Raw genomic sequence first — 14,528 nt, forward strand, 5'->3', positions numbered from 1 at the left:
CGTTGTGGAGAGCTTCGCGGAAGGGGATAACGCGGTCGACGGAAACTTCCTTTCTTTGGACGTCGCAGTAGCGGCTTCTTCGTTGTGGAGAGCTTCGCGGAGGGGGATAACGCGGTCAACGGAAACTTCCTATCTTTGGACGTGGCAGTAGCGGCTTCCTTGTGGAGAGCTTCGCGGAGGGGGATAACGCGGTCAACGGAAACTTCCTATCTTTGGACGTGGCAGTAGCGGCTTCTTCGTTGTGGAGAGCTTCGCGGAGGGGGATAACGCGGTCAACGGAAACTTCCTATCTTTGGACGTGGCAGTAGCGGCTTCTTCGTTGTGGAGAGCTTCGCGGAAGGGGATAACGCGGTCGACGGAAACTTCCTTTCTTTGGACGTCGCAGTAGCGGCTTCTTCGTTGTGGAGAGCTTCGCGGAGGGGGATAACGCGGTCAACGGAAACTTCCTATCTTTGGACGTGGCAGTAGCGGCTTCCTTGTTGTGGAGAGCTTCGCGGAGGGGGATAACGCGGTCAACGGAAACTTCCTATCTTTGGACGTGGCAGTAGCGGCTTCTTCGTTGTGGAGAGCTTCGCGGAGGGGGATAACGCGGTCAACGGAAACTTCCTATCTTTGGACGTGGCAGTAGCGGCTTCTTCGTTGTGGAGAGCTTCGCGGAAGGGGATAACGCGGTCGACGGAAACTTCCTTTCTTTGGACGTCGCAGTAGCGGCTTCTTCGTTGTGGAGAGCTTCGCGGAGGGGGATAACGCGGTCAACGGAAACTTCCTATCTTTGGACGTGGCAGTAGCGGCTTCCTTGTTGTGGAGAGCTTCGCGGAGGGGGATAACGCGGTCAACGGAAACTTCCTATCTTTGGACGTGGCAGTAGCGGCTTCCTTGTTGTGGAGAGCTTCGCGGAGGGGGATAACGCGGTCAACGGAAACTTCCTATCTTTGGACGTGGCAGTAGCGGCTTCTTCGTTGTGGAGAGCTTCGCGGAGGGGGATAACGCGGTCAACGGAAACTTCCTATCTTTGGACGTGGCAGTAGCGGCTTCCTTGTTGTGGAGAGCTTCGCGGAGGGGGATAACGCGGTCAACGGAAACTTCCTATCTTTGGACGTGGCAGTAGCGGCTTCTTCGTTGTGGAGAGCTTCGCGGAGGGGGATAACGCGGTCAACGGAAACTTCCTATCTTTGGACGTGGCAGTAGCGGCTTCTTCGTTGTGGAGAGCTTCGCGGAAGGGGATAACGCGGTCGACGGAAACTTCCTTTCTTTGGACGTCGCAGTAGCGGCTTCTTCGTTGTGGAGAGCTTCGCGGATGGGGATAACGCGGTCAACGGAAACTTCCTATCTTTGGACGCGGCAGTAGCGGCTTCTTCGTTGTGGAGAGCTTCGCGGAAGGGGATAACGCGGTCAACGGAAACTTCCTATCTTTGGACGTGGCAGTAGCGGCTTCTTCGTTGTGGAGAGCTTCGCGGAGGGGGATAACGCGGTCAACGGAAACTTCCTATCTTTGGACGCGGCAGTAGCGGCTTCTTCGTTGTGGAGAGCTTCGCGGAGGGGGATAACGCGGTCAACGGAAACTTCCTATCTTTGGACGTGGCAGTAGCGGCTTCTTCGTTGTGGAGAGCTTCGCGGAGGGGGATAACGCGGTCAACGGAAACTTCCTATCTTTGGACGTGGCAGTAGCGGCTTCTTCGTTGTGGAGAGCTTCGCGGAAGGGGATAACGCGGTCAACGGAAACTTCCTATCTTTGGACGTGGCAGTAGCGGCTTCTTCGTTGTGGAGAGCTTCGCGGAAGGGGATAACGCGGTCAATTGAAACTTCCTATCTTTGGACGTGGCAGTAGCGGCTTCTTCGTTGTGGAGAGCTTCGCGGTAGGGGATAACGCGGTCACCGGAAACTTCCTATCTTTGGACGTGGCAGTAGCGGCTTCTTCGTTGTGGAGAGTTTCGGGGAGGGGGATAACGCGGTCAACGGAAACTTCCTATCTTTGGACGCGGCAGTAGCGGCTTCTTCGTTGTGGAGAGCTTCGCGGAAGGGGATAACGCGGTCACCGGAAACTTCCTTTCTTTGGACGTCGCAGTAGCGGCTTCTTCGTTGTGGAGAGCTTCGCGGAGGGGGATAACGCGGTCAACGGAAACTTCCTATCTTTGGACGCGGCAGTAGCGGCTTCTTCGTTGTGGAGAGCTTCGCGGAAGGGGATAACGCGGTCAACGGAAACTTCCTATCTTTGGACGTGGCAGTAGCGGCTTCTTCGTTGTGGAGAGCTTCGCGGAGGGGGATAACGCGGTCAACGGAAACTTCCTATCTTTGGACGTGGCAGTAGCGGCTTCTTCGTTGTGGAGAGCTTCGCGGAAGGGGATAACGCGGTCAACGGAAACTTCCTATCTTTGGACGTGGCAGTAGCGGCTTCTTCGTTGTGGAGAGCTTCGCGGAGGGGGATAACGCGGTCAACGGAAACTTCCTATCTTTGGACGCGGCAGTAGCGGCTTCTTCGTTGTGGAGAGCTTCGCGGAAGGGGATAACGCGGTCAACGGAAACTTCCTATCTTTGGACGTGGCAGTAGCGGCTTCCTTGTTGTGGAGAGCTTCGCGGAGGGGGATAACGCGGTCAACGGAAACTTCCTATCTTTGGACGTGGCAGTAGCGGCTTCTTCGTTGTGGAGAGCTTCGCGGAGGGGGATAACGCGGTCAACGGAAACTTCCTATCTTTGGACGTGGCAGTAGCGGCTTCTTCGTTGTGGAGAGCTTCGCGGAAGGGGATAACGCGGTCGACGGAAACTTCCTTTCTTTGGACGTCGCAGTAGCGGCTTCTTCGTTGTGGAGAGCTTCGCGGAGGGGGATAACGCGGTCAACGGAAACTTCCTATCTTTGGACGTGGCAGTAGCGGCTTCCTTGTTGTGGAGAGCTTCGCGGAGGGGGATAACGCGGTCAACGGAAACTTCCTATCTTTGGACGTGGCAGTAGCGGCTTCCTTGTTGTGGAGAGCTTCGCGGAGGGGGATAACGCGGTCAACGGAAACTTCCTATCTTTGGACGTGGCAGTAGCGGCTTCTTCGTTGTGGAGAGCTTCGCGGAGGGGGATAACGCGGTCAACGGAAACTTCCTATCTTTGGACGTGGCAGTAGCGGCTTCCTTGTTGTGGAGAGCTTCGCGGAGGGGGATAACGCGGTCAACGGAAACTTCCTATCTTTGGACGTGGCAGTAGCGGCTTCTTCGTTGTGGAGAGCTTCGCGGAGGGGGATAACGCGGTCAACGGAAACTTCCTATCTTTGGACGTGGCAGTAGCGGCTTCTTCGTTGTGGAGAGCTTCGCGGAAGGGGATAACGCGGTCGACGGAAACTTCCTTTCTTTGGACGTCGCAGTAGCGGCTTCTTCGTTGTGGAGAGCTTCGCGGAGGGGGATAACGCGGTCAACGGAAACTTCCTATCTTTGGACGCGGCAGTAGCGGCTTCTTCGTTGTGGAGAGCTTCGCGGAAGGGGATAACGCGGTCAACGGAAACTTCCTATCTTTGGACGTGGCAGTAGCGGCTTCTTCGTTGTGGAGAGCTTCGCGGAGGGGGATAACGCGGTCAACGGAAACTTCCTATCTTTGGACGCGGCAGTAGCGGCTTCTTCGTTGTGGAGAGCTTCGCGGAGGGGGATAACGCGGTCAACGGAAACTTCCTATCTTTGGACGTGGCAGTAGCGGCTTCTTCGTTGTGGAGAGCTTCGCGGAGGGGGATAACGCGGTCAACGGAAACTTCCTATCTTTGGACGTGGCAGTAGCGGCTTCTTCGTTGTGGAGAGCTTCGCGGAAGGGGATAACGCGGTCAACGGAAACTTCCTATCTTTGGACGTGGCAGTAGCGGCTTCTTCGTTGTGGAGAGCTTCGCGGAAGGGGATAACGCGGTCAATTGAAACTTCCTATCTTTGGACGTGGCAGTAGCGGCTTCTTCGTTGTGGAGAGCTTCGCGGTAGGGGATAACGCGGTCACCGGAAACTTCCTATCTTTGGACGTGGCAGTAGCGGCTTCTTCGTTGTGGAGAGTTTCGGGGAGGGGGATAACGCGGTCAAAGGAAACTTCCTATCTTTGGACGCGGCAGTAGCGGCTTCTTCGTTGTGGAGAGCTTCGCGGAAGGGGATAACGCGGTCACCGGAAACTTCCTTTCTTTGGACGTCGCAGTAGCGGCTTCTTCGTTGTGGAGAGCTTCGCGGAGGGGGATAACGCGGTCAACGGAAACTTCCTATCTTTGGACGCGGCAGTAGCGGCTTCTTCGTTGTGGAGAGCTTCGCGGAAGGGGATAACGCGGTCAACGGAAACTTCCTATCTTTGGACGTGGCAGTAGCGGCTTCTTCGTTGTGGAGAGCTTCGCGGAGGGGGATAACGCGGTCAACGGAAACTTCCTATCTTTGGACGTGGCAGTAGCGGCTTCTTCGTTGTGGAGAGCTTCGCGGAAGGGGATAACGCGGTCAACGGAAACTTCCTATCTTTGGACGTGGCAGTAGCGGCTTCTTCGTTGTGGAGAGCTTCGCGGAGGGGGATAACGCGGTCAACGGAAACTTCCTATCTTTGGACGTGGCAGAAGCGGCTTCTTCGTTGTGGAGAGCTTCGCGGAGGGGGATAACGCGGTCAACGGAAACTTCCTATCTTTGGACGTGGCAGTAGCGGCTTCTTCGTTGTGGAGAGCTTCGCGGAGGGGGATAACGCGGTCAACGGAAACTTCCTATCTTTCGACGTGGCAGTAGCGGCTTCTTCGTTGTGGAGAGCTTCGCGGAGGGGGATAACGCGGTCAACGGAAACTTCCTATCTTTGGACGTGGCAGTAGCGGCTTCCTTGTTGTGGAGAGCTTCGCGGAGGGGGATAACGCGGTCAACGGAAACTTCCTATCTTTGGACGTGGCAGTAGCGGCTTCTTCGTTGTGGAGAGCTTCGCGGAAGGGGATAACGCGGTCAACGGAAACTTCCTATCTTTGGACGTGGCAGTAGCGGCTTCTTCGTTGTGGAGAGCTTCGCGGAGGGGGATAACGCGGTCAACGGAAACTTCCTATCTTTGGACGTGGCAGTAGCGGCTTCCTCGTTGTGGAGAGCTTCGCGGAGGGGGATAACGCGGTCAACGGAAACTTCCTATCTTTGGACGTGGCAGTAGCGGCTTCTTCGTTGTGGAGAGCTTCGCGGAAGGGGATAACGCGGTCGACGGAAACTTCCTTTCTTTGGACGTCGCAGTAGCGGCTTCTTCGTTGTGGAGAGCTTCGCGGAGGGGGATAACGCGGTCAACGGAAACTTCCTATCTTTGGACGTGGCAGTAGCGGCTTCCTTGTGGAGAGCTTCGCGGAGGGGGATAACGCGGTCAACGGAAACTTCCTATCTTTGGACGTGGCAGTAGCGGCTTCTTCGTTGTGGAGAGCTTCGCGGAGGGGGATAACGCGGTCAACGGAAACTTCCTATCTTTGGACGTGGCAGTAGCGGCTTCTTCGTTGTGGAGAGCTTCGCGGAAGGGGATAACGCGGTCGACGGAAACTTCCTTTCTTTGGACGTCGCAGTAGCGGCTTCTTCGTTGTGGAGAGCTTCGCGGAGGGGGATAACGCGGTCAACGGAAACTTCCTATCTTTGGACGTGGCAGTAGCGGCTTCCTTGTTGTGGAGAGCTTCGCGGAGGGGGATAACGCGGTCAACGGAAACTTCCTATCTTTGGACGTGGCAGTAGCGGCTTCTTCGTTGTGGAGAGCTTCGCGGAGGGGGATAACGCGGTCAACGGAAACTTCCTATCTTTGGACGTGGCAGTAGCGGCTTCTTCGTTGTGGAGAGCTTCGCGGAAGGGGATAACGCGGTCGACGGAAACTTCCTTTCTTTGGACGTCGCAGTAGCGGCTTCTTCGTTGTGGAGAGCTTCGCGGAGGGGGATAACGCGGTCAACGGAAACTTCCTATCTTTGGACGTGGCAGTAGCGGCTTCCTTGTTGTGGAGAGCTTCGCGGAGGGGGATAACGCGGTCAACGGAAACTTCCTATCTTTGGACGTGGCAGTAGCGGCTTCCTTGTTGTGGAGAGCTTCGCGGAGGGGGATAACGCGGTCAACGGAAACTTCCTATCTTTGGACGTGGCAGTAGCGGCTTCTTCGTTGTCGAGAGCTTCGCGGAGGGGGATAACGCGGTCAACGGAAACTTCCTATCTTTGGACGTGGCAGTAGCGGCTTCCTTGTTGTGGAGAGCTTCGCGGAGGGGGATAACGCGGTCAACGGAAACTTCCTATCTTTGGACGTGGCAGTAGCGGCTTCTTCGTTGTGGAGAGCTTCGCGGAGGGGGATAACGCGGTCAACGGAAACTTCCTATCTTTGGACGTGGCAGTAGCGGCTTCTTCGTTGTGGAGAGCTTCGCGGAAGGGGATAACGCGGTCGACGGAAACTTCCTTTCTTTGGACGTCGCAGTAGCGGCTTCTTCGTTGTGGAGAGCTTCGCGGAGGGGGATAACGCGGTCAACGGAAACTTCCTATCTTTGGACGCGGCAGTAGCGGCTTCTTCGTTGTGGAGAGCTTCGCGGAAGGGGATAACGCGGTCAACGGAAACTTCCTATCTTTGGACGTGGCAGTAGCGGCTTCTTCGTTGTGGAGAGCTTCGCGGAGGGGGATAACGCGGTCAACGGAAACTTCCTATCTTTGGACGCGGCAGTAGCGGCTTCTTCGTTGTGGAGAGCTTCGCGGAGGGGGATAACGCGGTCAACGGAAACTTCCTATCTTTGGACGTGGCAGTAGCGGCTTCTTCGTTGTGGAGAGCTTCGCGGAGGGGGATAACGCGGTCAACGGAAACTTCCTATCTTTGGACGTGGCAGTAGCGGCTTCTTCGTTGTGGAGAGCTTCGCGGAAGGGGATAACGCGGTCAACGGAAACTTCCTATCTTTGGACGTGGCAGTAGCGGCTTCTTCGTTGTGGAGAGCTTCGCGGAAGGGGATAACGCGGTCAATTGAAACTTCCTATCTTTGGACGTGGCAGTAGCGGCTTCTTCGTTGTGGAGAGCTTCGCGGTAGGGGATAACGCGGTCACCGGAAACTTCCTATCTTTGGACGTGGCAGTAGCGGCTTCTTCGTTGTGGAGAGTTTCGGGGAGGGGGATAACGCGGTCAACGGAAACTTCCTATCTTTGGACGCGGCAGTAGCGGCTTCTTCGTTGTGGAGAGCTTCGCGGAAGGGGATAACGCGGTCACCGGAAACTTCCTTTCTTTGGACGTCGCAGTAGCGGCTTCTTCGTTGTGGAGAGCTTCGCGGAGGGGGATAACGCGGTCAACGGAAACTTCCTATCTTTGGACGCGGCAGTAGCGGCTTCTTCGTTGTGGAGAGCTTCGCGGAAGGGGATAACGCGGTCAACGGAAACTTCCTATCTTTGGACGTGGCAGTAGCGGCTTCTTCGTTGTGGAGAGCTTCGCGGAGGGGGATAACGCGGTCAACGGAAACTTCCTATCTTTGGACGTGGCAGTAGCGGCTTCTTCGTTGTGGAGAGCTTCGCGGAAGGGGATAACGCGGTCAACGGAAACTTCCTATCTTTGGACGTGGCAGTAGCGGCTTCTTCGTTGTGGAGAGCTTCGCGGAGGGGGATAACGCGGTCAACGGAAACTTCCTATCTTTGGACGCGGCAGTAGCGGCTTCTTCGTTGTGGAGAGCTTCGCGGAAGGGGATAACGCGGTCAACGGAAACTTCCTATCTTTGGACGCGGCAGTAGCGGCTTCTTCGTTGTGGAGAGCTTCGCGGAAGGGGATAACGCGGTCAACGGAAACTTCCTATCTTTGGACGTGGCAGTAGCGGCTTCTTCGTTGTGGAGAGCTTCGCGGAAGGGGATAACGCGGTCAACGGAAACTTCCTATCTTTGGACGCGACTTTAGCGGCTTCTTCGTTGTGGAGAGCTTCGCGGAGGGGATAACGCGGTCAACGGAAACTTCCTATCTTTGAACGTGGCAGTAGCGGCGTCTTCGTTGTGGAGAGCTTCGCGGAAGGGGATAACGCGGTCAACGGAAACTTCCTATCTTTGGACGTGGCAGTAGCGGCTTCTTCGTTGTGGAGAGCTTCGCGGAAGGGGATAACGCGGTCAACGGAAACTTCCTATCTTTGGACGTGGCAGTAGCGGCTTCTTCGTTGTGGAGAGCTTCGCGGAGGGGGAAGACGCGGTCAACGGAAACTTCCTATATTTGGACGTGGCAGTAGCGGCTTCTTCGTTGTGGAGAGCTTCGCGGAGGGGGATAACGCGGTCAACGGAAACTTCCTATGTTTGGACGTGGCAGTAGCGGCTTCTTCGTTGTGGAGAGCTTCGCGGAGGGGGATAACGCGGTCAACGAAAACTTCCTATGTTTGGACGTGGCAGTAGCGGCTTCTTCGTTGTGGAGAGCTTCGCGGAGGGGGATAACGCGGTCAACGGAAACTTCCTATCTTTGGACGTGGCAGTAGCGGCTTCTTCGTTGTGGAGAGCTTCGCGGAAGGGGATAACGCGGTCAACGGAAACTTCCTATCTTTGGACGTGGCAGTAGCGGCTTCTTCGTTGTGGAGAGCTTCGCGGAGGGGGATAACGCGGTCAACAGAAACTTCCTATCTTTGGACGTGGCAGTAGCGGGAGCGGGTTGCGATAGACGAGTCAGAAATCAAAAAAGGAGAGGAGGCTCACGTGTTCGGTCGCGCCACTCGACGATGCGGATCCAGTTTTCCGTTCACGGAAGCGACTTCTTCGTTTGGGGAGCGGTGGGGAACGCCTCGAGCACAATTTTTCAAAGGCTGCGATGGTTCAAAGTCGGGCGGAATGTCGTGGAAGCCGGCGAGATTGTCTTAAAATCGACCACTTCGACGATGTCGCCGTGCGCCGCCATGTCACCTTGAACTTCGTTATTGTTCAGCCGCTAGCGAGAGTAGCTCGTTCTTATTGGCTCTTGACTGCGGTCGACTGCGTGTCAATGCTACAGTGTGTGCAAGCTTGGCACAAGCTCTCTTAGCAACAGTACGCCTCCGCTTATCGCTTCTAAACGCACCGCGTTTGAAAGCAAATATGGGTATGTGCCTCTAGTCTTATGTGGAAGTTTGCTGGGCAGGTTCATACCTGAGAAAGAAATTGCCATGTAAAACTTTAAGTTTATAACTTCATCGGTCAAGAGTTACGTAAAAAGTGCATAAACTAACACAGCGTCCCCTGAGTAAAACTCAACGAGAGACGGTAATGATGATGACCTCTTCCTTCGGTGAAACATACAGCATAACACGCCTGTCACGCGGCTCTGAGTATAATTTGCAGAAATTAGAACACTTTTAATAGAACATAAAAGTCAATGTGGAAAGGTTTATTATTTTTGCGTGAATTAGGTTGAATAACTGCAGCTTTCCATAAAACTAAAACAGTGAAAATATTGAAAGTAATCTTACAACCGCGTTTATTACGACACACACATTAAGTCCTTGTGAAATTTTTTTGTTTTCCTGAACCGAACACTTAATATTGTTTACGTGTAAGAATGCGAAAGCATTAGTACATGCAGCGCATTCCTACAAACACTGGGCCCCGCTGTCCTCCGCAGAGGCCGGTCGGGTGGCGCGTCATGGCGCAATACAAAACGTAGAGCACGTGACAGAGTTGTGCGCAGGGAGAAATAGGAAAAATTTCCCGCTCCTCGACTACTCCCCCCTCCCCCGCTTCCCGCCACGCCTGACACGTGACCCGAGAGGGAGGAAAAAACGGCAGCCAAGCGCTCGCTGCCCTCTCCCTTTTACCGGCGCGTGGGCAGCAAAACCAGGAAGAGGGCTTCTGTGGGCACATATGGGCACATTTACTTTTATTTTCTATTAAATGCGGTATAATTTTTGCAATTTATATTCACAGTCGCGTGACAGGGGTGTTATGGTGCGTGTTTCACCTTGGAACTATAACGGGTCGAAGCCAATATGAATTTAGCCGACTTTTTTTGCTGCTACAGACGGAATTTAGCTGCCGTTTTTCGCTGCTACGGACTAAATTTATCAGCCTTTTTCCGCGGTCGCAGACAACGCCGGCTTCGCTCCATGAGACAGTTAATGGTTTCGCATTAAAAGTGTAATCGAGAGAGACGCCTTCGAAAGTCAGAAAGCTGCACCATACGGCCTGTCCAAACAGGACACTGCAAAAGTCGTCAGGCAACACGGCTCCGACAAATGGTTCAACGGCCCGCTTCCGGAATTTTTTTTTTTTTTTTTGTGAGGGGGGAGTTTTTTTTGTTTTTTTTAAATCTCGCCCGTGCCTTTTACGGCGCCTTTTATGGCGCCCGTTGTCTGCTCATCACGTAGGTCCGGAGTGCTACTCACGCGCTCTCTTGGCTGTCGGTCAATCGCTCAAGTCCTCTGCCGTTTTTCAAGTCCCGAAAACGGGAAAGTGAACAACGCGAAGGTGTCATTCCCTTTTAATGTGAGAAGCGAAACGCGTGCTTCGACGCAGGAATCTCCCAAATCCACCCGAAGCGGTCCTCATTGGCCTTCCAGCCGAGGCGACGGCGGTAGCGACGTCAGCGAGCCGCGAGAGAACACCAGTGGCAGGTGGCGTGTGATGTCAAATCTGACGAGAACCGACGTCAAAGAAAAGTGGAGGAGGCGAGAGAAAATTCGTGATGTTGGCTTGGCCACAAAAATTGTCAGGCGACACGACTCCTTCAAGAATCGCCAAAGATGAATCGTCCGCTTCAATTTTGCCGATTTTTCAAGGAGCCGGGTTGCCTAACGCTTTTTGTAGTGTCCTGTTTGGACAGGCCTTTAGATAATACCAGCTTGTCGGAAATATTTTTTTTTTTGCCGAAAAAATGATTATAGTTGTGAGTGAAACTTTTTGACAGCATCCATGAGGATATTTAAAAGCTCATGAGACCAAACAAAGCCATTATTTCATAAATTTAATATAGTACAAATTCCAAATCACTATAGTTATAAACTTGCACTTTCCTACAAAAGGTATTTTAGACAGAACGAAAATATGTATCTATCAATTTCCCACCTTGAATTTAGACAAGCAAATTATCCAACTCGTAATGCTGAGATATGGATAGTGCCACATTCAAGAACAAACTATGGGAATCAGATGTTAAAATGTACACACCTCCATCATCTGAATCGTATTTATGAACTCGATATAGATATCTTCAGTATATTCGCCAAACAAATATGTTCACTTTTTTGTCTAACGGTTACTCCCATGTAAAAAAAAAAAAAAAAAGTTTAGTATAATCCGGATGTATGCGTTTAGCGCGTGTTGTTATTTTTGACATACTTTTTCGTTTCTTTTTCTCTCCCTTTTGTTTACATTCTTCTTTTTAGCAATATAGATGATGTCTTCCCCATGCTATAATGAATATGTAAAATGCTAGTGTATTTACGCTCATGTTTGTTCTTCCCTGGACTGCTATGGGGGGGGGGGGGGGGGGGGGGAGAGAGGCTGCTGAAGCAGCGTGTCAGTTGCTTTTTCCTCTGCTTCCTTTCTCTGATTCAGGGATCAATAAAAAATTTGAATTTGAATTTGAAAAATGCGACTTTAAAAAAAGTTAAATGTAGTGTTTCTTTTAACTATTTGCTTATAGTATATGTGAAAGCTTTAAGAAACACAGGGTGCGGCACGAACCAAGTATCTGCTTATTATTGGTCCTGAGCCAATCAGATCGCAACATTAGCAGACAAGAACGTTGAGGAAGCGGGCAGCTTGAACATAATAAGCCACACCCTGCGTTTCTTAAGCTATCAGGGACTGCGGCGATTGCCGTTCCTAATATGTGCCTATTATGTTTGTTCGACGGCAGCGACCACTAAAGTTCAGTTCGTTTATTCGGATTACGGAACCTGTGACGTGGTTATCGTTCCGGGAACAGAGGAAAAAGGTAAGTAGTGCGGCCTTCACAATTTCAACTTCTACCCCACGTTGTTAATTTTTTTTTTATTACATGTGGTTTCTGGACATCACAACATAGGTTGCGCTTTATATAAAAAAAATAGACGAAAATAAGCAATGTAGATTATTACGATGTATCATCACTAATTGCAGGGACAAAATGAAACGATTTTCCTACCTCTTCCTCCTTAGCTTTAATCCTCAACTCAAATGCGAATTGTGAAATCACGTGGTCGTGACATTCCTTCGGCACCGGTGCGATGACTCCTAGCTTCCACCGTGCTTTTTATGCACACCATAGAACTTGTCATTCCCCAGTGACGATAAGTTCCCTCTGGGCACTCATTGGCCACGAACGCCAATCCAAATATTCGTCGACGGATTGATTTTTGACGAGCGCATACGTCCGAGTGACGCGGTTCTCGTGTCCAATGCGTGAGCTGGGCTCTGCTGACGTCAGTTTGGCGCGGGTGACGCGCTTTTGGAACCGCGGATGTATCATAGTGAAAAGGCGGGGAGCTTTCGAAGGCAAGAAGGTACAAAATAGTCCGCTATATTTTCAAATGTTTGTACCGAAAAGCTGGCTTTTGACTTTCTAACCTCTTTCTTTTGGCCAACTAAACAATATGCGATTAGTAAAGTCCCACTTTAAAATCATTCATCGCAACCCAAAATTCGTTTCATGCGCCCTTTAATGGAAGCAATACAACGCGTGTTTTACAACCCGTGAACCGACGATTCTACTGCAGCTGTGCGATTAGTGCCGATGAAGTTTATGACTTTCACTGTGAACACAAAGTCAGCGGGTATTGCCTGACATGCGCCATACCGACAGTTGCCGCTGTCCGGTATTGGTTATCTATGTAGGCTCGCTCACCTTTGTAATGCCCAGTGGAGATGACGACCAAGAGCATTTTGACAAGCGGAACGACGGGTCCGGCAATAAGCTTGACCTCCAATTGGCTATTCTTCAGATTTGCCTGAAGGTAGGCGTCATCTCAGGCGCGGTGCAAGCTTTCAAACAAATAACGGACAACTACATCTTTGTCCGTCCAGTAAAGCAAATTGTCGTGTCTTGACGGGGCAACAGACACAGTAGACCGGAGGACCATGGCCCGAGGTTTATTCCATGGAGCGTGGAACTAAAACGAACCTCTCGTGCTATCAACTGGCACGACGATAAAGAAGAAGAGCGAAGGAACTAAAGCGCCGCCACTATAGTCCCAGTAGCGCGCGCTTGGCGGTAACTACACAACACTCCTTCCCCTTTAATTACGAAGCAGCGCCAACGGCAGTATTATACAAAAGTTAGGAGCGAGCTTGGTATCTGTCAGGCGGACGCCGTTCTCTCGATGGGTAGCGTCCTTCAGAAGTAGATCGTCCTGTAGGAGGTACAGGATCCCGTTGCGGGATGGTGTGAGGCTGCTGTGGCCCAGGCTCTTGTACCGTGATCGGGACACTTGACACCAGGAGCCCCCCAGCGTCGTCGGTGTCCAAAGGTACCGGCGTTGCCGTTGGCCGTGTTTGGCTCAAAAGTTGATCGAGGTGTCGACGCCAGATGAACTTGCCTCGAGGCGTGGTAACCTGGACTTGGTAAGATACTGGACCAGTCTTCTTGAGGACGGTACCATGTAGCCACTTCGGCGAACTCCTGTAATTTCGCACTAGGACATTGTCACCAGGGCAGATTTCTTCTCTGCTTGTCCTCCGTTGCTTACTTTGTATAAATTGCTTGTGGATCACTTTCCCCTCTACCGTAGGCTTGATTACATCCAACCTGGAACGCAATCTTCTGCCCATCAACAAGTTTGCTGGCGCCTCTCCTGTTGTTGAATGTGGAGTATTCCGGTACGTCAGAAAAAAGTGTTGCAATGCTTCTTCCAGAGACTCACCAGCGGATGACTTGCGTAGTGCAGACTTCAGTGTCTGCACAAACCGTTCTGCCAGGCCGTTTGGGCTCGGGTGGTATGGGGCGCTCACGACGTGTCTGACCCCGTTGTTCCTCACGAACACCTTGAATTCCTCGGACACCAGCTGCGGCCCGTTGTCTGCAACGATTGTTTCCGGAATTCCGAACCTGCAGAAAAGTTCACGTAGGCACCTCACAGTGCGCTCGGTAGTAGTGCTCTGCATGGTGAACAGCTCTGGCCTTTTTGAGTGCGCGTCCACCACGACTAGGAACATGGTTCCGCAGAACGGGCCTGCAAAGTCCAGGTGTAGTCGTCTCCACGGTGCTGTCGGCCATGCCCAGGGGTGAAGGGGCGCTTTGCATGGATCATTACGCTGTTCCTGGCATGCTTGGCAGCTTCGTACCTTTCTTTCAAGGTCTGAGTCAATTGATGGCCACCAAACATAGCTGCGAGCCAGCTCCTTACTTCGCACGATGCCGGGATGGCCTTGATGCAGTTCGTCGAGCACGGGCTCCTGCAGCTGGGACGGAACAACAACCCTCATGCCGTACATTAGGCACCCCTCGATGAACACTCATCTGCAAGCGTCTGTCAAAGCACGGTCTGAGTTGTTCTTGCACGTGCGTCGGCCAACCCATGCTTGTGTATTCAAGTACTTGACAAAGTAACGGGTCGCGCGACGTAGCGCGTGCAATCTCCTTAGAGGACACCGGCATTAACTCTAGGCGCAGTGCATAAAAGGACTCGTCGCCCTGGCAACTATCGTCTTTCGCACTTTGGAGAGGGAACTTTGAGCAA

At 52.5% G+C, this 14,528-nt stretch overlaps 1 protein-coding gene across 3 annotated transcripts in view; it reads left to right on the forward strand.

The window, feature by feature from the left end:
* The window catches only part of LOC115320984 (male-specific histamine-binding salivary protein-like), a 115,123-nt gene that overhangs the window by 75,955 nt on the left and 24,640 nt on the right, over positions 1 to 14,528 (forward strand). For all 3 annotated transcript variants that reach the window (XM_040216480.2, XM_040216479.2, XM_040216481.2), the window contains exon 5: positions 11,732 to 11,809. In XM_040216480.2, the coding sequence (XP_040072414.1) occupies positions 11,732 to 11,809 (78 nt within the window). The remainder of the gene's footprint in view (positions 1 to 11,731; positions 11,810 to 14,528) is intronic.

Source organism: Ixodes scapularis, unplaced genomic scaffold, assembly GCF_016920785.2.
Source record: "Ixodes scapularis isolate PalLabHiFi unplaced genomic scaffold, ASM1692078v2 PGA_scaffold1__304_contigs__length_218370807, whole genome shotgun sequence".
Lineage (NCBI taxonomy): Eukaryota > Metazoa > Arthropoda > Arachnida > Ixodida > Ixodidae > Ixodes > Ixodes scapularis.